General features: G+C 36.7%; 2 protein-coding genes across 3 annotated transcripts; one reads left to right on the top strand and one right to left on the bottom strand.

Moving 5' to 3' along the window:
• Positions 1-306: 306 nt before the first annotated feature.
• On the top strand, positions 307-1,107 carry LOC122070113 (ferredoxin-like). The gene has a single exon (XM_042634223.1). The coding sequence runs from the start codon at positions 408-410 to the stop codon at positions 840-842; it is 435 nt and encodes a 144-aa protein (XP_042490157.1). The 5' UTR covers positions 307-407; the 3' UTR covers positions 843-1,107.
• A 312-nt stretch (positions 1,108-1,419) lies between these two features.
• LOC122070111 (MLO-like protein 4) lies at positions 1,420-19,225 on the bottom strand. 2 transcript variants are annotated; one of them, XM_042634221.1, is made up of 15 exons: positions 18,605-19,225; positions 18,470-18,527; positions 18,131-18,351; positions 17,933-18,049; positions 17,341-17,401; positions 15,717-15,826; positions 15,321-15,395; positions 13,709-13,794; positions 13,042-13,091; positions 12,899-12,939; positions 12,604-12,774; positions 12,456-12,491; positions 5,452-5,519; positions 3,414-3,474; positions 1,420-1,991 (listed from the first exon to the last, which is right to left on the bottom strand). In XM_042634221.1, the coding sequence occupies exons 1-15, from the start codon at positions 18,728-18,730 to the stop codon at positions 1,572-1,574; spliced, it is 1,701 nt and encodes a 566-aa protein (XP_042490155.1). In that variant the 5' UTR covers positions 18,731-19,225; the 3' UTR covers positions 1,420-1,571. The 2 variants fall into 2 exon arrangements, with proteins under 2 accessions (XP_042490155.1, XP_042490156.1); XM_042634222.1 differs by having other exon boundaries at positions 15,717-15,808; positions 18,605-19,222.
• Between the last annotated feature and the right edge of the window lie 1,421 nt (positions 19,226-20,646).

Here is a 20,646-nt window from a genome sequence, read left to right as displayed (position 1 = left end):
TTAAAATCATTGAAACCGGATTTTACAGAAAACCGGACCACTGTGATTGGCCAGATTTCCTTCTGTGATTAAAATAACCACCAGATATAAAATAAGTATCATAGGCCTGAAGCACAGGATATTTTCTTTAAAAACTTAAAAAGACAGATATATCCTACAGTAATTTAGAGGATCGTGGAAGTCACAGGTCCTCCTCAACCATCAAATAAACTTGTGAATCTCCTTAAGAGTGATAAAGAGATAAAGTGAACCACAAGGAGATGCCACGTGTCAGATAGGATTTCTTACCAACTCAATCTCTATTTCCACCCAGCAAATACCACAAAGTGCACTAGTCTTTGCAGCCATTAGAGCTTCCTCTCTGTATTCTCATTTCTTCCGTTGTTCTTTGCAGTGAGAAAGCTACTATGGCAACTTCAGCTACACTCTCTAGTACCATGGTTAGCACTTCCTTCTTCAGAAGGCAACCTGCAACAAGCCTTCGTTCCCTTCCTAATGTTAGCCAAGCTCTGTTTGGAATCAAAGCTGGGCGTGGCAGGATAACAGCCATCATGCACAAAGTGAAGCTGATTACACCTGAAGGACCAAAAGAATTTGAATGCCCAGATGATACTTACATTCTTGACGCGGCCGAGGAAGCGGGTATCGATCTTCCTTACTCGTGCCGTGCTGGTTCTTGCTCTTCATGTGCAGGAAAAATCGTGGACGGGGATCTTGATCAATCGGATGGTAGTTTCCTTGATGATGACCAGATTAATGAAAAATGGGTTCTTACTTGTGTTGCCTATCCACAATCTGATCTGGTTATTGAGACCCACAAAGAGGAGGAGCTCACTGGTTGATCATCTCTATCTGTTGCAATGGAAGTTGCCCTCTAGAGGGAGTCACTGTCACTTTTTCTTTCCTTTTATATCTTTTTTAATCATCTAGTTCAGTTTGTATGAGTGTTATGCTTCTGAAAAGAGTAATTTAATGTTTTGTAATTGCAAACAAGATTCTTGTATCTTTTCATTAGATTACCCGTGTGTAAGCTCCCATCCCCCTGTCTCTCTGTTCTGTTTTTATATTATAGAAGCTGCTGATAGTGGGCAAGAATCCATTTCCAGATATTTACTAGTTATGTAATTTAATTCCTGGAATCATATTCTTGTGTAGAGGGAATTTGAGTTCATGCCATGGCTAATTAGAATAAGTCTACAATTGACCCCCACGCCCTTTTTTTTCTGCAACAAGCAATGGGAGACAGCTCCAAAAGCTGAAGAACAGAGTAAAACAGAAAAAAAAAACCCCACCCCAAACACTTCCAGAGCCAAATGAAGATTGTTATATTTTTTATTTTTTTATTTTTAGATGAAGGGGCTGTTAGAAGATTCATTTGCTCTGGTTTTGTGAAAATGTAGCCAAGATGAGAACATATAATGGTTGAACTTATTATCCAGTTAGAAAATCTAAATTTGCAAGACCTGTTAGAACTGAGGTCTGAAGTTTTTACACCTAAACTATGTGGCTATTGTACATATGGTTATCTCCCTAACACAAGGAGTGGAAACAACTCAAGGTGGTCCAATATTTCATGTTCTTTGAAATAAATCAACAAGGGTAGTAGCATTGCAGCCTTCATTGGCTGCAATTTGTTCTGGGCTGTCAGTAGGAAGTTGGAACGATATTTCACTTGGTGATTCAGATGAATAAGCATAAACTCGGGAGGGATGATCAAATTGGGGATCATCAAGTATCTCAACCGTCGCTTGCTTTTCTGCACATTCTGTGATCTCCTGATTCAGTGAAGCTGCGGAAGTGCTATGAGATAAAGTACCTGAACCAACTGCAATTATTTCATCCCTCTCCTCATATGTTGAATCGAGAGAACATGTCGATCTTGCCATCCCGGGATGTGAATGTTTAGACCTCTCTTTCACTCTTTTACACCAACTATGGAGCGACTCTCTAACACCCTCTGCAATCAAGGCTTTCTTAAACTTGGATCCCATCTGAAATTATGAAGTACAAAAGAAGAATTATTATCACCCTATGTGTTGTGAGAGAGAGAAACAGAGAGAGAAGAATCCAAGGGCATCAACATTGCTACTTGCACAAGGGAAGGAAACTACAATATTTGCAATCATATGTTTCACACCCTTCCCATCCCCATATCACCTGATATATATTTACATAAACAATAATACTCACATGATTTCTACCAGTGCTAGGTTAATAGAACTAAAATCAAACCCCAAAATAGAATCAAAATCTAGGACTTTAAAATAATCTCTTAACCAGTTTCCTAACTCTTTGTAACTTGAAATTACAGGCTTTGTAACAATTGACAATAAAAGGGGGTGGACCTCGGCACAATAGTAATGTTGCTCCATTGCAACCTAGTGACTGTGGGTTTGAGCTGGGAAACAGCCTCGCTGCGAAGCAGGAGTAAAGTTGTGTGCATTAAGACCCTGCCCAGACCCTGCAGTGGCGGGAGTCTCATGCACTGTGTACACCCTCTATAGCAATTAACAAAAAAATGCAATCTTAGGTTACAAAAACCTGCCTTGGGATCTTTATGAGCCCACCCAAATAATAAACAGATCAAGATTTAAAGGTGATGGCAATTCTGTAATTATATGAAAGTTTTGGATCCTATTAGGAAAGGTCGAACAGGTGTTAAAAGTTAATTGTATTTGACGGGTTAGGGGAATTTCTGGAATTACAACAAAAGAATGAAATGAATCAGAAACAAAAAACAACTACTACTACATGGAAGTTTCAAGCCTTTTTGTCTCACCCAGTTCTCTTTCACTACAGAGGAATAAAATCTCCAACAGATCAGTGGATGTCTGAATTCTAAAGAAAGGTGCATTCAGAACTGCCAATCAATATCTACTTTATTCCATCATTGGCTAAGTATCCTAAATTTCATTAGGCTCAACTCAAATGTTTGAAATACAGCTTTGACGATTTTCATTGTTGACATGGATAACACCTTTGTGTGCTATGGATTTGAAATCAATTCCTGTCAAGGTCCTAGCACATTGATGTTCCATATGCTTCTTAACAAACTGACTCATTTTCATGCTCAAATTAAGAGTAAATTGATGGGAACAAAAAATGTCCATCTCCTAAACACTAACGTGTAACTATCTGTTATCAGGTAAATCAGAGAGTTTCTAGCATATTTCTTTGTATCATAATTTTAGTGACGTATAGAAGTACATTCAGGGCAAAAAATAATCAAGGCATCAAGCTCAACAAAATAGATCTTACCATTATGTAATGGCTCCTTTTTGAACTTCCCTAATCATGAAGATATCACATTTAAAGTGGCAGTGTGCCACAACCATTTTTAATATCAATGGACTAAAGTTTTAAACTGGCAATCAGGAAACAACAATAATATAGAAATCATAATGTAAGCATACCTGGGTGACAATTACATTTAGAGGCACTGTACAAGAGCTACACCAGAGCTGAACAAGTAGCCTGCACCCCCCCCCCCCACACCAAAAAAAAAAAAAAAAAATGGTAACTGTTGCATCCTTGGAGGTATTATAAGAACATTGATAGCTGACATTAGCAAAATCCAGAAATAAACATAGCTAGCTGACATGCATTTTTCACCAAAAGATTAATGTTCTCAATATCACTGAAAATAAAATCCTCATCAGTCCCAAAACTGAACATAAGTTTGAGCACTGAAAAATATATAGCAAGCCGTTTCCTTTTAAAGCATGCTAAACGGCATTGAGAAACTTGTGATTGTGCAACATTTCTTTAGGATAAATGCATGTTACCGATTATTTCATGGTAAAGCTCTTGCTATTAATTCTACATAACTTTTTGGGACCTTTTATTTATTTATTTTTTTTTTTTTTTGGGCAGGGGGGGGGTTGGAGGGAAGGAGGGGGAAGCTTATTGGTTCCATAATGACATGGAGAGTGAGAAATGACAGATAGTGCAAACAAATACCATTAAAAAAGACTAAGAAAAAAGGCTTTGAGGAGTTTTTGAGGCCATAAGTCGTTAAAAGAGTTCTTATTAATTGGACATAATTATATGGGAAAAGAAATCTACCCGCTTGTGTGTGTCTACACCTAGACACGGGCACGTGCAAAAAGACTGTGCTGCCTCCCCACTCCATGTGCTGTATTTAGCAACAATAATTCTCCTAATAACATTACTGAAATTATACCCTAGGTACACAACCATGAAACAAAGTGAAAAAACTACACAAACCTTTGGATCTTTAGAAAGTGTAGACTTTGTATGATAAAATGATGGGAGAGGGTTCCACACGACGCTAGAGTGGGCAGTAATGTGCTCGCCACAACAATGGCGATGCAGAGAATGGCTCACATGGGACACAACAGGAGAGTGTGGCTTTGTGGGCCCCACAGTTCATTATGCGAGAGGTGCATGATGGAATCTGCACTTGAAGTGTTCAAAACGTGAAGGTACAAATTACGCTCAAGATGGAAGTTATGGATCCCATCCACAATGTCTAGTAGAAGTTTGTGCCAAAAAGTTTGATTGCTATGGTTGACATAGAGAGTTTTACCCAACTCATGAGAGATCAATTCAGAATGAAAACTCACATGAGCTTACAGAAAAGGAGAGTTGATTCAGTGGAAATAAATTACTATGCCCCACATAGAGGATGACACTTTCTTAATACGACCCTTGCTTAAAAACTCTGAAAGATGCTAGTTAATATATATAGTTGGAAAAAGGTTTCTGTGGTGGAATGTGGCCCCTGCAACCAGACACTTTTTTTTTTTTGGGGGGGGGTTGGGGATGGAAATGGACGTTTCTGTGGATGCTTTCTCGCGCATTCCCATTTCAACAGGCGTACGGACCACACTCCCCCACAGGACTCCCCATATATATATATATATATATATATATAGACAGAGAGATACAGCAAAGAATATGATGCAATCAGGGGTTTTCTTGCAAAACTGGTGAAGAGTAAAATTTTTAAGGTACGTGTATCTTAAGAAACTAATGAATCACGTATAAGTTTTTCTCAATAGATTTGAATCTGACATGTTCTAAGCTTAGGATTTATTGGGCATCAATGCAATGTGAACTTCTGTTGCTATATGAAAATAGTTTTCAGTCCTAAGATGAGAAGTGGTTAGTTCACATTAAAAAGCTAAAGGGGAAACCAAACCAAAACAATGATGACAAAAATAAAATAAACTCAAATATTTTTAGAACTTTCCATTAACATGCCAATGTATAACAAAATAAAGATAAATCATAATGTGTAATTGTATAATTACAGTTCAATTACTGCATGTTTAAATAGTTTATCTGAGTTCTTCAAACTGCAAAACAATTTTCCTTAAGCTCTATTGATGTTATTATAATGTAATAATTTTTTTTTTCTTTTATATAAATATCATGTTAGAAATAATTTTGCATACACAAAGGAAAAATCACTATGTAGAAACATACCCAGAAGCTAAGCGAATGACAATCATAACATGGTTCTTCATGAAGCATGATCGTTGCTGGAACCCCCACTAGACAAAAAAATGGCCAACTAAAATAAATTTTATTTACAAATAATGGGAAAATTATTTAAAATTTTCGAAAAATAGTTCTACAGAAAGTATCCCAAATGCAAAAAGATTTCAAGTATACTAGTTCTTCAGCTCTTCAGAATTATAAATACTCTGCAGCAAGGAAAAATATTCGTAGGGATCAAAAGATAACATGCCATGTAGGAGAATGGGCTGCATAACTTCCTCTGCTATTTTATTAAAATGAATTGCATCAAGGTCTACTTCAACATAGGGATTTTCTTCTATTATATGTTATAAATTTTTCTTTACCCTACAGTGAAGCAAGGATTACTTACTACAATGTTGAAATGCCTTGACAAGGAATAGGAGAGAAGGGAGGTTGTGTTCGAGTTCATGTAGTATGGGTATTATGGGTACTTTGTTAAATAAACTTGTATTTTAGCTCTCTAGGTATTCTTATGTAGTTATGCTAGTGTGATGGTATTGATGTAATCTTACATGTTATTTCATAAGTTAGTACATATAGAGGAGAATATCGATTCTCTCCCCAAGTGTTTTCTTGCTCATCTCTCTCTCTGCATCCTTTTTTTCTCTTGTAATTTTCCTTCATTACTTTGAACTTGGTATCAGACCTGGTTTGAGAGTCGACCAGCATCTTGTCTCTCCATTGTGCCTCTTGGTTTGGAACCCTAGAAGAGTAGAGGGCTCCAACTGAGGCTGCATTATGCAAGAATTGAAGAACAAGAAGAAAAAAAGGTGGTATCTTTGGTTTATACCCTCTTTCTCTCTCATCAAACATCTGTTGGAGGTGGGACCTAGCCCATTGGAATCACCATAGTGCTTTCCTTCAAGATCCCAAGGCCCCTACTGCAAAGGTGGTGCTATGTGAGTTCACAACTAGATTTTATACATTTCTGTTGTACTACCAACTTCTGGTTTGCTGGCTTTTCTCTCCCTTGAAGGCTATATTTGAGGAAGAGGCCAAGGTCCAAGACATGGGGATGACAGAGATAGACCGTGCCAAACCGAGGCACACTATTTGGCTAAAAAAATGTGTGGATTGTATTGGGTCGATATGTGACCCAGTATTGTTGATAAGAAATTTATTGAACACAATCTGTGGCTGCAAAACACTTCAAGAGCTCCTCCTGTAAGGCATTCTAATAATTTTTTTTTTAGATCAACTTGATTCCATGCTTCTACTGACAAAAGAGATTGTACTAGTGTTGATTTCATCATCATTGGGGAATTAAACAGCCTGCAATCAAAGATTGAAACCAGATTTGCACAAGAACGTCTATCTATTAAAAATTTGATATTTTGCTCAAATATTGATTTTTAGTGTCACTTTGTTTGCAATAGACCACTATATTAGTGAGAAACAACCTGAATGCTTGCATCAAATCTAGGTTTTTTTTTTTTTTGGGCAATGATGTATGCGTCTATGCCCTAAATCTTCCCTAAACTGAAAATGACATCTATTTTTTGTATTAGTAAATGCAAGAAACCTCAACTTTTATACATAATCAATTGAATGCACTTGCCTCTTCGTACTTTGTTCTTCTTTTCATACATTATATATTTTACATAATATTATTTATAGCGATTATGATTGAAAACTATTGTTTGCATGTATCCTAAGCTTTTTCATATGTTTCTTGACCATTTCCATGTGTATATTTAGCATACCTTGCGTCTCTCCAATACAATACAACACATCTCTAAAAATCACCATTCCGATATGATACCCAATACTGATATTTTAACCTTGGTTGGCACACCCCAACATAATGGGGTAGCTGAGCCGAAAAATCGTCATTTATTGGAAGTCACTAGGAGCCTACTGTTTGGTATGCATGTCCCTAAGACTTTTTGGTCTGATTTTTCTCTCTTTAGTGTTGTCTTCTTAATGAATCGCATGCCTTCTAGTATCCTTGGGTTTCAATTCTCCTTTACAAATCATATCTCCCCGTGTTTCCTTTTTCTCCCATCCTCCTAAAGTGTTTTGGTATGTGTGTTACATGAATGTTAATACGTGTGCTCAGACTATACTTGATCCTAAAGCTCTTAGAAAAGGCTATACATGCTAGCACCCATCCTTAAGGAGGTGGTTTCTCTAAAAAGATATCACCTTCTTCGAGTTTGTATCTTTCTTTACTCTCCGTATGCCACCTCCTCAAGGGGAGAATAGTGGAAGAAGTGAAGAGGCAATTGTTGTTGTCCGCCATTTTCAACCTTTGCCTATTCCCCCCACCCCCTTTTATGTGGGCAAGCACAAAGGTGTAGATATTACCGATGTATTAGAACACCCAGGGGGAGCCAGTATTGTAGCATTGAGAAGGTTGACAGGGAGGAGTTATTTGTATACATGAGAAGGGAAATGAAGACCTTCCAAGAATCCTCTTCTGATCCTCATCCTAAACCTCACCTTTCTGAGTCAAGTAATATTCTTCTTCCTTCTTCGGAGTTAGATCTTCACATATCTGCTTAGGAAGGAACAAGAACTTGTACTAATCCAATAGCTAAGTTTGTTTACCATGATGCAATCTCACCTATAGGTGTTGCTTTCTTATGTTCTTTTTCTTCAACTCCTATCCCCAAGAATGTCATTGAGGCCATGTCTGACCCAAAGTGGAAGGAAATTATAACTAAAGAAATGATGGCCTTTGAGAAGAATTGTACCTAGGAGGTTGTTGATCTTCTAAATGGGAGATTCCCGATTGGATGCAAATGAGTCTACTTAATCAAGAACTGATCAGACGGCACTATTGAGAGATATAAGGCCAGATTGGTGGCCAAAGGATATAGTCAAGTGTATAGGAGACATTTGCCCCTATATCTAAAAGCAATTCAATAAGAGTCCTTTTATCATTAGCAGTCAATTGAGAATGGCCATTGTATCAACTTGATGTGAAGAATGCATTTCTCCATGAGGACTTGGAAGATGAAGTGTATATGCAAACCCCTCCAGGATTCAAGTTTCCTTTTGCTAAAGAGAAAGTGTGTCATCTTAAAAAAGCTCTATATGGCCTCAAACAATTTCTGAAGGCTCGATTTGAGAGTTTTAAACAAACTATACTGAATAATGGATACACTCAGAGTCAAGCTGACCATATTCTATTTAGTATTTACTCAACAAGGTAATGATACCATCACAACTCTAATCGTCTATATGGATGACATCATGGTGACTAGAAATGACTAGAAAGAGATAAAGAGACTTAAGTCTTACTTAACAATTTGAGATTAAGTACCCTGGACCTTTGAAGTATTTTTGGGAACTAAAGTTTCAAGGTCAAAGAAGAGGATAAATATTTTTCAAAGGAAGTTTATGTTGTATTTGTTGAAGGAGACCGGATTGTTGGGCTGTAAACTAAAAGATTCGCCTCTTGATCAAAATCACAAGTTAAATGAAGATTGTGGACAGCCATTGATAAATGCAGGGAAGTAACAAATATTAGTGGGGGGGTAGTTGATCTATCTTGCGCTAACTTTCTTTGATATTGCTTTACACTATTGGGGTAGTGAGTCAATTTATGCACGTTCCTAAAAGTGGCATTTGTATTTGGATATCGCATCTTCAAGTATTTCAAATCCATCCCAAGAAAAGGGATGTTGTACACCAGACACAACCATTTGAGGATTGAAGGCTACACTAATGTTGATTGGGTAGGATTTTTTTCCTAATAGAAGGTCTACATCAAGATATTGCACATTTGTAGGTGGCAACGCAGTTACATAGAGAAGTAAAAAATGTTGTGGCTAGATCAAGTGCAGAGGTAGAATTTAGAGCCATGGCTCATGGAGTATGCGAGCTTCGATGATTAAAAAGATTAGTTCAAGAATTGGGGTTTGATACTAAGAGCTCCATGCGGTTGTATTGTGACAACAGGGCTGCTATAAGTATAGCTCACAATCTAGTGCAACACAATTTTATAAAGCACATTGAAGTTGATTAGCATTTCATTAAAGAAAAAAATTGACTCCGGCTACATCTGCACTCCTTTTATGAAGGCAGGAGAGCATCCGGGTGATCTTCACCCAAGGGACTAACATTAACTCTCTCTAGTTCAATACCCTCTTGAGAAATTTGGGAAAATATAGCATTTATTCTCCAACTTCAGGGGGAGTATTAGAATTCATATGGTAAGGATGTTATGGGTAGTCTATTAAATGATCGTGTATGTTACCTACCTAGGTATTTATTCTTATGTTAGTGTGAGGGTATTGATGTAATCTTACATGTTATTTCACAATTTAGTATATAAGGGAGTGAAATCGATTCTCTCTCCATGTGTTTTCTTGTACATCTTCTTCTTCCTCTCTCTTTCCATCCTCGTTCTCTCTTGTAATTTTCCTTCATTACTTCGAATTATTTGATCATCTATATTTTTAACCACCAACGGATTCTATTGGTTCATTGAAATTTCCCTATCTAAAAGAATGAGCTTTCACCAGAATTGGAAGTGGAGAGGTGGCAAAGGGCAACATTCTTGCAAGAGGATCTTACATAATCTCAAAGTAGAAAGGGAAATTTTGTAACTATTAACTCGTGCCCAATGCTCAACCACATGCTTATTTTGAAATCTGTTACAAAGTGGTCATGTAGCCTCCGTTTTGAGAAGGGCGATTTTTGAAAAGGAATATACTATTTTAAGAGTCCACTATATACTCCAGTCTAACCTCGCTTTTATTTCAATTGTACTGCGAACCAAAGTGGGGAAGCGAATGAAGTGGACCAGCGCAGCTAGATCCTTGGTGGAAAATGTAGAGAATATTTAACAACACGGTACGAAAGTTATAAGCAGGGTTTTCTCATTAAGTTCTTGGACAACTCTTTCATGAAAGTGCAACAGAATTTATAATTGAATATATTTCAGTTGTCCCTATGCCTCCAAGAGTAGAATTTTTTTCCTTGCATTCTATTCTTAAAGCCTTCATGGTGGACAACTTGAAGGTAGAAGTTTTTGTTGGGAAACATGTCCACACTCCTTGCCATGTTTTGGTGTTAACAAACAAACATACATCTTTAACTTGATTGATAAAGTGTGATTAGCTTGAAGAAACCCTTAGAAGATCGAAGGTCGAATCAAGACATCAAGCTAAGCTTAAAGACATGAAACAGCAAACAAGAAGGAAAGAAGATGAAGGGCCAAAGAATGAAAGATTCAAGTGAAGAAGAAGATCACTAGGATAGATTAAGTTATTTACAATGTAATTTGTAATTTCCACCTACTTATATGCACTCACCTCATGCATGTGCATTACATCATATTAGAATGACCATAGAGCATGCCTTGACCAGGTATAGAAAGTCACTAAGTGGCGTGGAACACACAGTAACCTGACTTAAGGGTATTTTAGGGAATCTTAAGATTAGTATTAGGAGATGAATCCTTCATAGAAGCTGTAGGAAATTGAGTTGTGATTCTAACGCAACTGATCTCAGATCATTCTGAAGTCGGACCAAAAAGTTATGGTCAAAACACTGATGACTGGTCAGTATGACAGAGAATGTCATGTTGGCGGTCGATCGGCTGGAAGCCCCGGTCGACCGGAACCACCTGAGACCATAGGCGGTCAACCGGCTGGAAGCCCCGGTAGACCGGACCTGTCCGAGACCATAGGCGGTCGACCGGCTGAAAGTCCCGGTCGACCGGTGCCTGCCTGGAAGTACTCCAACGGCTATTTTTTTGCCTACAACGGCTCTTGGCGGTCGATCGGCTACCAAGGGCGGTCAATCGGCTACCAATGGCGGTAGACCGGTGGACCCAGAATATGTCCGTTAGAGCTTGATTCCCTGCCTAAAATGCTTCACTAAGTTCACCTATAAATACCCTAATCACTCTTAATTAATTATTAATTAAGAAAGAGCTTTAAGAGCATTATTGCAAGCATTAGAGAAGATTATTTTCTACTTGAGTTATTCTATTACACAAATCCCAAACAAGAGGCTCAAGTCTCAATCAAAGTCCTCTACTCTCTCCTGTGCAAGTCAAAGCCGTAAGAGAGGACTTTACAAAAGGTGCATCACTCATCATTTATTATTCATTCTCATTTGCACCACACTTGAGGTATTCCTCTTATTCCACTATTTCTTATTTTTCTGTTTTTACAATTCTAGACTGTACTTAGGATTATAAGAATACTCTTATCCTAAAAAGAGAAAGGTCTATCACTACCTCTTAAAGAGATTGTGAAGGCGTCTCTCTGCCTGGAAAGGAAATTTGTAAGGATACTCTTATCCGTAAAAAGATTGTAAAGGTTTCTTCCCTACCTACTGTACTGAAAGGGAAAACTAGTGGAATACCTTACAAGAGGATTCTTGTAGGGAGTAGACTAGACTCAAATTGAGTTGAACCACTATAAATCTTGTGTTGTGGTTGTTGTTATTTAGCATCGCTTTTAACTTATAGTCACACTTGTGATCTTTTTGTCGAAAAGAGTTAAATTCCACTAGTATAACCTATTCACCCCCCCTCTTGGTTATTTCAGTTTTCATCTCACGAATTGACAAGGCAAGCAAGGTAGATGAAAATAACGTGGATCACCTATTCATTGTGAGATAGCAAAACAGGTTTTGGGCACTTTCATGACATGTTGCTGTGGATTCAATAGAGCACTGATGGAGTGAAGGAGGTGAAGAATATGATAGGAAATGCAATTTTTTCTTTTTTACAATGACTAAAATCATGCTAAGAAATGTTGAGAAAAATCATTGTCTCGGCTGTTAAGAAAAAAAAAATCTTGAAAATAAGTTTAAATTTCCAATATTAACCATAGAATTAATGGGGCAAATTTGTGACCTGGGAGCATGTGTTTGATGACCAATGCCTTGTATACAAATTTCTTTTGTTTTCTAATTGTGATCAGGCACATATTTAAATATGTAAAGTTAAAACACTAAAGATGCATATATGGTATAAATCTTACCAAGGACCAGATAAAAGATGCCATTTCAAACGCATTCTGCAAGCACAGTGAAAAACATAAGAACTATGAAATAATCAATTGAGTGATCATGGAGATTTAAGAAAATGAACTCATAAATGGGATAAAATACAAATATTTCAGCATTCACCTGAAAGGAGATGAAGTGAATCAACCATAACAGAATATCTGGTTTTCCAAACCAAAAGAGATCATCATGTGGCTTTACTTGTGCTGTGGCAGCAGGATCCGTTGATTCAGAAATTTCAAGAGCTAATAGGGAGACAACATGTTGGAGTTTTGTACCCACCAACATTACGAGCTTTGATATGTGATATGTGTTTCAGTTGGAAACAATAACCAGAACTTCTTGTAAATGAAACAGACAAAACTCCCATATGTTTGCAGGAAACAGAAAAATTAAAAAGATGAATAGAAATCCTTACAATAGCAGGGATAAAGGAAAGCCAGAAGTAGATATTGAGCCCTGCCACATACAGATGACTTCTAAATGTTCTTATATGAAGCAGCAAAAAATGTGTAGTACTACACTCAATTTCATGATCTAGAACCTAGAACAATAGCTTACCATGTATATTTATGAAGATGGACAGTATAGCATAACCCCACAAAGGCCAGCTGCAAAAAAAATGAAGAAAACCAAATTTAAACACTCAAAATTGTATGCCCAATCACCATGGTCATTCATAATTTCAGTTTCCTTGAGAAAACTAAAAATAAAAATGCTTAGGGATCACATCTTTTCTTTCCATGACAAATCAAATATTAGAACAAGACAACTATTTCAATAAACTACACTCTTTTTTTTTGGGGGGGGGGGATGGAGGCACAAAAACAGAAAGAGAGAGAGAGGCCCTCAACAAGTGCCAAGGTAGATAGTAAACCAACTGAAACATGGATCATGCTTTGATCCCCACTTCGAAGAATTGAAATCAGATCGAATTTAACTGGATCCAATTCTGATTCTGGTCAATTCGATTCATAATGGATTTCTAGGGTTCAGGTTGAGTCCGGCTGAATCAGAATCAGCAGAGGCCAATCCCGTCCCTGAACCTTTCTCAGTATGCAAAAACCGCCAAGTGGTACTACAGAACTTGTAGTATGTCTAGGAGGCACAAATTCTAACTGCTCAAAATTCAAAGAAAATCAGGCACAATATTTTAAAAGGTTGCCTTTTACAATACAAAACACAATAAATAACATACAAGTCTAGAGTCATTGATGCAAGGACATACCTGATACCTACTATCCCATGAAACTCATCGTCCATGCTCCGGACCATGTATTTATGAAAATCATACGAAAGTGGCAGATTGTGATTCTGGGAAGAGTAGCATATGAGGATTAATTGCAGAATATAATCAAAAGAATTAAAAATTAAAAGGTCAACTACAGAAGCAATTACAGTTTGGGAGCACCAATAACCAGTGCTTGTCTAATATTATATCAACAGAATAAATGATAGAATACCGAACTCCAAGGCTAAGACGAAGTAGAGGAATAGTGTGAAACTTTTCCATTGTAAAGTTATCAGCATGATGCTAAAAGTTTGTGAAGTGTTTGATTGACTACCCTAATTTAAGTATTTATTGATTTAATAATAAATCATACATTCGATACAACTCAATTCAACTCAGCCTTATCCTAACTAAATGCGGGCGGTGCGCCTACATGGATCCTTTTACTCTAATCATCTTTATTCAAAGCCATACTAGTTACTAGTTCTAACATTGACAACTATGTCCAAAATTGCTTAAATCCAAGCTGTAATGACAAAGTAATGTTCCGGTCAAACTTATTTTAAGGTGTGCAAATGCTGTTAAAAATCGCAAGAATGAAAATAAAATTATGGACATCAAAACAAAAGATTATTTTACTACACTTTTGGTTTTTGGCAATGTTTTACCATGATAATATTAATGGAATTTTCAGATTGGGAAAAAACCCAGCATTTGAAAGTTGAAAATCGCTTCTACAACCAAAAATTCAGTTTTTGTTCTTGAACTAAGGGGTTGACTTTCATCCTTTTGGAATCTAATTTTTAGACTATTTTTATTGGATTCAAACAGGGTGGTGTTTGTTTATTAACGAATAATATCGAATCATTTACTTAAACGATATTTGGCATAAATAAGTGCCAATCCTGGTTCAATACTATTTTTAGGTGCCTTGCAGTAAGGCAAAAATCGCTTAGACCCCAAGAAAACTGCTTGGACGCCAGGGCGGTGCCTAGGAGACTCCCTGACAACAATGATCTTTAATAGTACACAATAAGGAGTTTTATGCTTCAAAACTGGATTTTTCATATATCCTAATCATTTCCATCCGTACCATTAGTGAATCTTGCACCTCTCCAATACGATACGATATGTCTCTTAAAATCACACTCCTAATACACTGACCAATATCGATACATTACCCCTACAATACAACCAATCAAGTAATCAGCAAGTAGTATTCTTAAACATCCCAAAATTCTATTTTTGTTCAACTGTAACTCATACACATTGGTTAAGTCTCAGTGTCTAACTCTAGTCATTCTGAATGCACCATTACAATTATCAATATATTTTGCACCAAAGGTGGGATTCATTTAGCTCCCAACATACTTCATTCACATCTTTCACTAAGGGGCATGTAATGTATACTCTCCAGCTCTCATGTTAAAAATAAATAAACAAATAAATTGCTTTCAGATAGATGTCGTGAAGCTTGTGGATGGTCTCTGAAAAATTTACTAATTATTGATACAGGAGGATACTGAATCACTGAATGAGTAATTAAAAAGATGATCAAAATTTATTCTATTTAAGGAACTCCATTCGCATAATAAACCTGAATACTCACATTGATAAAACCCAAGCGTAGTGCCATGTAATCAGACTTCTCTATAGAACTCTTGAACTGACGTAAAAAGCAAAGCTGCACAAAGAACCACTTGCATGATGAACTTGACAACACAGAACTGCTCTGTCCTATGTCATTAATCACAGATATCAAAGTACTAACCAACTTAAACAAACAAAAGCTAATTTAATCAACTTAGCAATAATACCCAGCAACAAGACTCATCTTTTAAAAGAAAAAGTAAAGAATTTAATTCATTCAGTTTAGATGATTGCATTTAAAAGTGATTAATGAGATGTCGTTTCACATGGCTGATTTTCAAAAGAAAATTGAGAAAAAAAATTCTGGTTTTTTTTTTTTTTTTGAGAAACCAATATTAGAAGCCAGGATTATTACCATCCAAATGAGGACCCGGCTCCTGCTCCATGGATGGGATGTGTGATGAAAGACAAAAGTGGTCTGCCGCCTCATCACCTTGTTCCTTATTGCTATAAAACCAATGTTGACTTCAATAACAATCACAAAAGAATTTCAATTATATAAATTACACCGCTATGTCCAGGGAATATAGAAAACCATTTGGAATGAAGAAAAATAATACCAAAAGATATAAATAGAAATACAAAATAAAATCTTTAGTACTTGGACCAAAATGAAAATAAAAAATATGGAAGATCGTGATTATGGTGGTCACAGACAGTGATAAGCCTGTGAGAAATAAATGCTCAAGGACCAACCAGATGCCTCTTTCAATATTAACAAACGAGGAAAAAGGATATTTCCAGAAAGAATATGTAGAGGTCACTTGAGAGTGACCTATCCCATTCCTAGTGGTTAAGTATAACAGTTTATACTCAAGTACTATGGTAGTTCAAAGCCGTCAACCTTCCAAATACAAAAAATTAAAAAGCAGGAATGGAAAATGTTTCGAGTATAAATTCAAAACAATATCTTGGGTTGGGCCCTAGTAGCTAGCCATGTCTCATTATAAAAGGATTGAAATACACTGTTGAACTGGCCCTAACTAAGAGATTAGCTAGACAAAAGATCAGCTTGAACAGATCACCCTAAACATTTTTTTTCAGTATCTATTTAACCAATCAAAAAGAATTTAAATCAATTTTAAAGAGGTTCAAAAATAATCCCCAGGTAAGGTGTTGAAGTATTTTTATCATGTTGAATTTTCATATGGGAAAAATCTAACTGCCAATCCTGACTCTCTGAACACAAGATACATGACAAGCCATTGGGACCCCAAAAGCAACACATTTCCTTGATCAACATCAATTAAAGCTTTAGGGGCTTGACTCAAACCATCTAAGATAATCATGATAAAGTCCTATGGTTTGAAGTACTAGGGATCAATATACCTTTCTAAGCATAATAGTCCAATTCTCTAGGCATATGACCAAGGCTCTTACTAACACAAAGTTGAGCTAGGGACCCAACTGAAACATCTAAATGCCTTTTGAGCTCCTTTCTTACCAATAGTACCATCTTCTAATTGGTCGATTTCAAAGTCTGAATTCATTTTCTTTTGTACCAGAGCATTAAAGAGACTGAAATACTTCAATTTTTAACCAATATCTTTCATGATCACCTTTTCCAGTGGATTGATTTTAATTAAGAGATATAGTCATCAACTTTTTACCAGAGGTATCTCCAGAAATGCTCCAGAAATCAGCATTATCTAATAACTGCTAAGGGCCTCATGCTCACTAACCCTGTTAGATTGAGGGGAAATTAAAAAATGCAGGTAAAGTTTCCTAAATTGTGTGATGGGTTTTTATAACACCCAACTTATGATCTGAATTCAGAGTAGAGAGTACCCATCAAAACGTGTGAACCCTATTCTCTTGCCCTTTTTTTTTTCTATGAATTCTCTCATAATTTTATTCAACAAGAAATACTCTAAACAAATTCAATCAACCAGCAGATATGTTTGCAGCCTTGCAACTTTATTACTCAAAAAATCAATTGAATGTAAGGCACCTAAATTCTCTGTTGACTAGTTAAATACCTTGCAAATTTCCCTCAGGCACCGACCTTGCATGGTTTTCCCATGTCCTCCAGCTGTAAATCTGAAGATCCAAATGAGAAATTATGAAAAATTAGCTGCCATCTTCCATTTTTTCATACCTCCAACTACCTTAATTATAACTAGAACAGAAGCAATGGCAACAGCAACAACTACTACTACAGCAACTACCTTAAATATATTTTTTGAGGTAAATTGATATTAGGATTATTTTGCATTTATGACTGATCTTTGACCTTGGATGATCCGTTTCTAGATTTTGGCTTATTTGAACGGAGATTAAAGGAAGGATATCCTTTTACCCATTGTAGCAGTTTCGCTGCCAGCCTTGCATGAACCTCTCACTATTAGAAGCTCAAGAACTCAATTTTCCAAAAAATAGTGAATGGCAACAGTTCATGCAAGAAAAGTGGCAAGCCTAGTCACGCCGGTAGCCATGAGAGTGTAGTGATTGGTCGTTGGTGGTTAATTTAAATTCCTTATTTTTCTGCATCTTGTAAATATTAGGTGTCACTACTCCAAGATTGAGTAGAGTTCTTTCAGAAATAGCCACAAATAGACAGTGTGACTGTACCTTGACCATTGCCAAACCCACAGTAACACAGCTATACAACACATGAGTGATCCCAAGAACAAACAGGAAAAGATGGAGCTGCTCAAGACCTTCATACGAAACAAACGGTTCGCGACCCTGCAATGCAAGCTAGAAGTAGTGAAGACTCAACCCAGAATAGTACTTAACAAACAATAAACAAGTAAATGAGAAATTTACCTCACCACATTGATTAGAGGAAGAGGTATTGTCGATTTCTCTTGGAGGAAAATCCGTCAGATTCGAAGAAGAATATGCATTTATAATTTCAATGTTCAAATAATCCTCCTCTGAACAGAGGAAGAATCGACTATTGAAAAGTTTTGAATCAACACAAATCCTAGAAATCCACCTTGCCCATTGCCCCAACATCAGAGATATAAGCCCAAGCAGCATTAGCTCTGAAACCCACAAACCAAATATTTTTGAAAACCCCCATTTCAAGTGAGTCTCTGAATCTATAATCCAACACCCCACATCAAAACATAAAACAAATTTTAAGCTCATACACTAACTAACCTTCCTTAATCTTCTCCAGAGAAGCAAGAAGAGCCTTCCTCCTCGTCCTCTGCAACCACTGAAAACCCAAAAGGGAATCAATAAACAAGACAAAAAAAATTTAACCCTGAACTGAACTGAACTGAAATTTCTCACCTTTCCCAACCTGTAAACGGATCGCTCAACCAAGAAGCAGCCCACAACCATCACAGTTGTCACAGACGCAACTGACCAGGTTGGAGTCTCGGCCAGAGACCTCCCTGTTTCTACACTCTCCGCCATTTTCTCACATCAACCCAACAAATTATCATACATTCTTACTCGAAAACCAAAACCCATAACCCCAAATTCACTGCAATGAAGTACAGACAATAATGAAAGCAGAAGCAGGAAAGTTTGACACTAAAGGTCTAGTCTCTGTACAGTGATTCCAAAGCAGGGGAGCCACTTGACGTTCATGGGTTCTTCCCAAAACCCATATTTTAATGCTTCTCATTTGAAGTTTGCCGAACAGAGCCATCTTCAAATGTTTTGAAGCTGCTACAATCTGCCCCTTTCTCAGCTCCACAGTTCGACCCAATCCCACATGGAAGAGAAGAAAAGTACCCAACAGATGTCGCAATTATCTGGAAAGGAAATGTTTTGAAAGATTTGAGGCGAGTAACACGACAGAATCTAAGTGCCATCTTCTTTGTTTTTCTTTCTACGATCATGATTGAAGACAGTTCAAAAAGTCATCTTTCTTTGTTTTTCTTTGTAAGTCATTGAATTGACAAACTAAAAGGTCCGGGAGGCTGAGACTGAAGAGAAGCCCCACATTTTGGTGAGAAATAAACCAATAAAAAAAAAATTTCGTATGATCAGTTTATATGAATACAATACTTCAGAAATATCAAAATGTAAAAGATTTTGAGCACGGTGGCGCATGCATGCATGATTAGTATCAAGTTCGTTGCTTATCAATTGTTCTATTCCTTTTATTGGGTATTCACTATTAAGTATCTAGAAAATATTTTAGATTGATCCTCTGTTAAATTTCATTATAAAATTCAACCATTGACCTTTCGTCTCCCTACCCCCTTCTATTTTTTTTTATTTTTTTATAGAAATTTACCTTCTCTATTATTGTCATATATTTCTTGATGGTTTAAGCATTGTCATGCAACTTGGTAGTCCTATTTTTTTTTTTTAAATTTAGTTCATCATGTGCTAATTTCAATTAAACTGAAATTCAAAATGTAAGCAAAGAAATTTCATAGCCTATAGATGCTTACAAACAGGCTTGTCCATAAAACATGTTCCCTAAACAAAAATAAGAAAATTACATCTGGTTTATGAAAAAAGAAAAACAAGAATGAGTATATTGCAAATGATGTAACATGTTAATAAATAAAGTAACTAGACTTTTTTTTATAAAATAAATTAAGGAGAGTTTTCTTTCATCCCACAAAAAAGTTTACCACACTAGCTCTTACAGATTTTTAATATATTCCACCTTTCGGTACACATGTGAAACCCTGTGATTAAAAGATTCTTTTCATTGTGACTTAAGGAAACTTAATACAAAAAATATATAAAAAGAAAAAGACTATTCTAAAAGACAATTTTTGGGTGACAAAACCTTTACATTTATTTATTTATTTATCTTTATCTATTATAAGGAAAAGAACAAACTGACAATGACTACCTAAAGTTTTAACATCAAATCGCACTAAAAAAGGTTCCATGGTTGATGATGCTCTTTTTATTAGGTAACCAATTATCCATCTGGTGGGAGTCAGTAAAGAGCTTTATGGTACATGTGTTTCACATGCTTTGGTGGTTGGATCATGGATTCTCGTTCGATCCTGACAGATTTAGGAATTAATATTGGATCAAGGGATTTGCAATGGTATTGATGCATATATCCACACAAAGGATACCAACACCAATACGTTATACGCTCGGCGCCCCCGCCGGGTTGGGGGGGGGGGTTCTTTCTCTGCTTGCTTGAAGTCCTCCTTTCTTTAGGGCATGGCAAAAGGAGGTTCATAGTGGATGCCATTTTATGTATCATCTTTTTCTTTTCCTTAGTACCCGCCCACCCGGGGGGGTTTCTTTCTTTAGGGCATGTCAAAAGGAGGTTGATGGTGGCTGCCATTTTATGTATCATCTTTTTCTTTTCCTTAGTACGATACATTTATCCTCCCACCTCCCCC

Source organism: Macadamia integrifolia, unplaced genomic scaffold (assembly GCF_013358625.1).
Source record: "Macadamia integrifolia cultivar HAES 741 unplaced genomic scaffold, SCU_Mint_v3 scaffold823, whole genome shotgun sequence".
Classification (NCBI taxonomy): domain Eukaryota; kingdom Viridiplantae; phylum Streptophyta; class Magnoliopsida; order Proteales; family Proteaceae; genus Macadamia; species Macadamia integrifolia.
Note: the sequence above shows the minus strand (reverse complement) of the source record. Positions and strands in the feature narration are given on the sequence as shown.

Excerpts from the sequence above, each read along its gene's own strand:
- LOC122070113 (XM_042634223.1), top strand. The coding sequence starts at position 408 with ATGGCAACTTCAGCTACACTCTCTAGTACCATGGTTAGCACTTCCTTC.
- LOC122070111 (XM_042634221.1), bottom strand. The coding sequence starts at position 18,730 with ATGGCGGAGAGTGTAGAAACAGGGAGGTCTCTGGCCGAGACTCCAACC. Across the intron at positions 18,050-18,130 it reads CCTCTAATCAATGTGGTGAG|GGTCGCGAACCGTTTGTTTC; the intron begins GTAAATTTCTCA and ends CTTGCATTGCAG. Across the intron at positions 17,402-17,932 it reads TGGGTTTGGCAATGGTCAAG|ATTTACAGCTGGAGGACATG; the intron begins GTACAGTCACAC and ends TTGGATCTTCAG.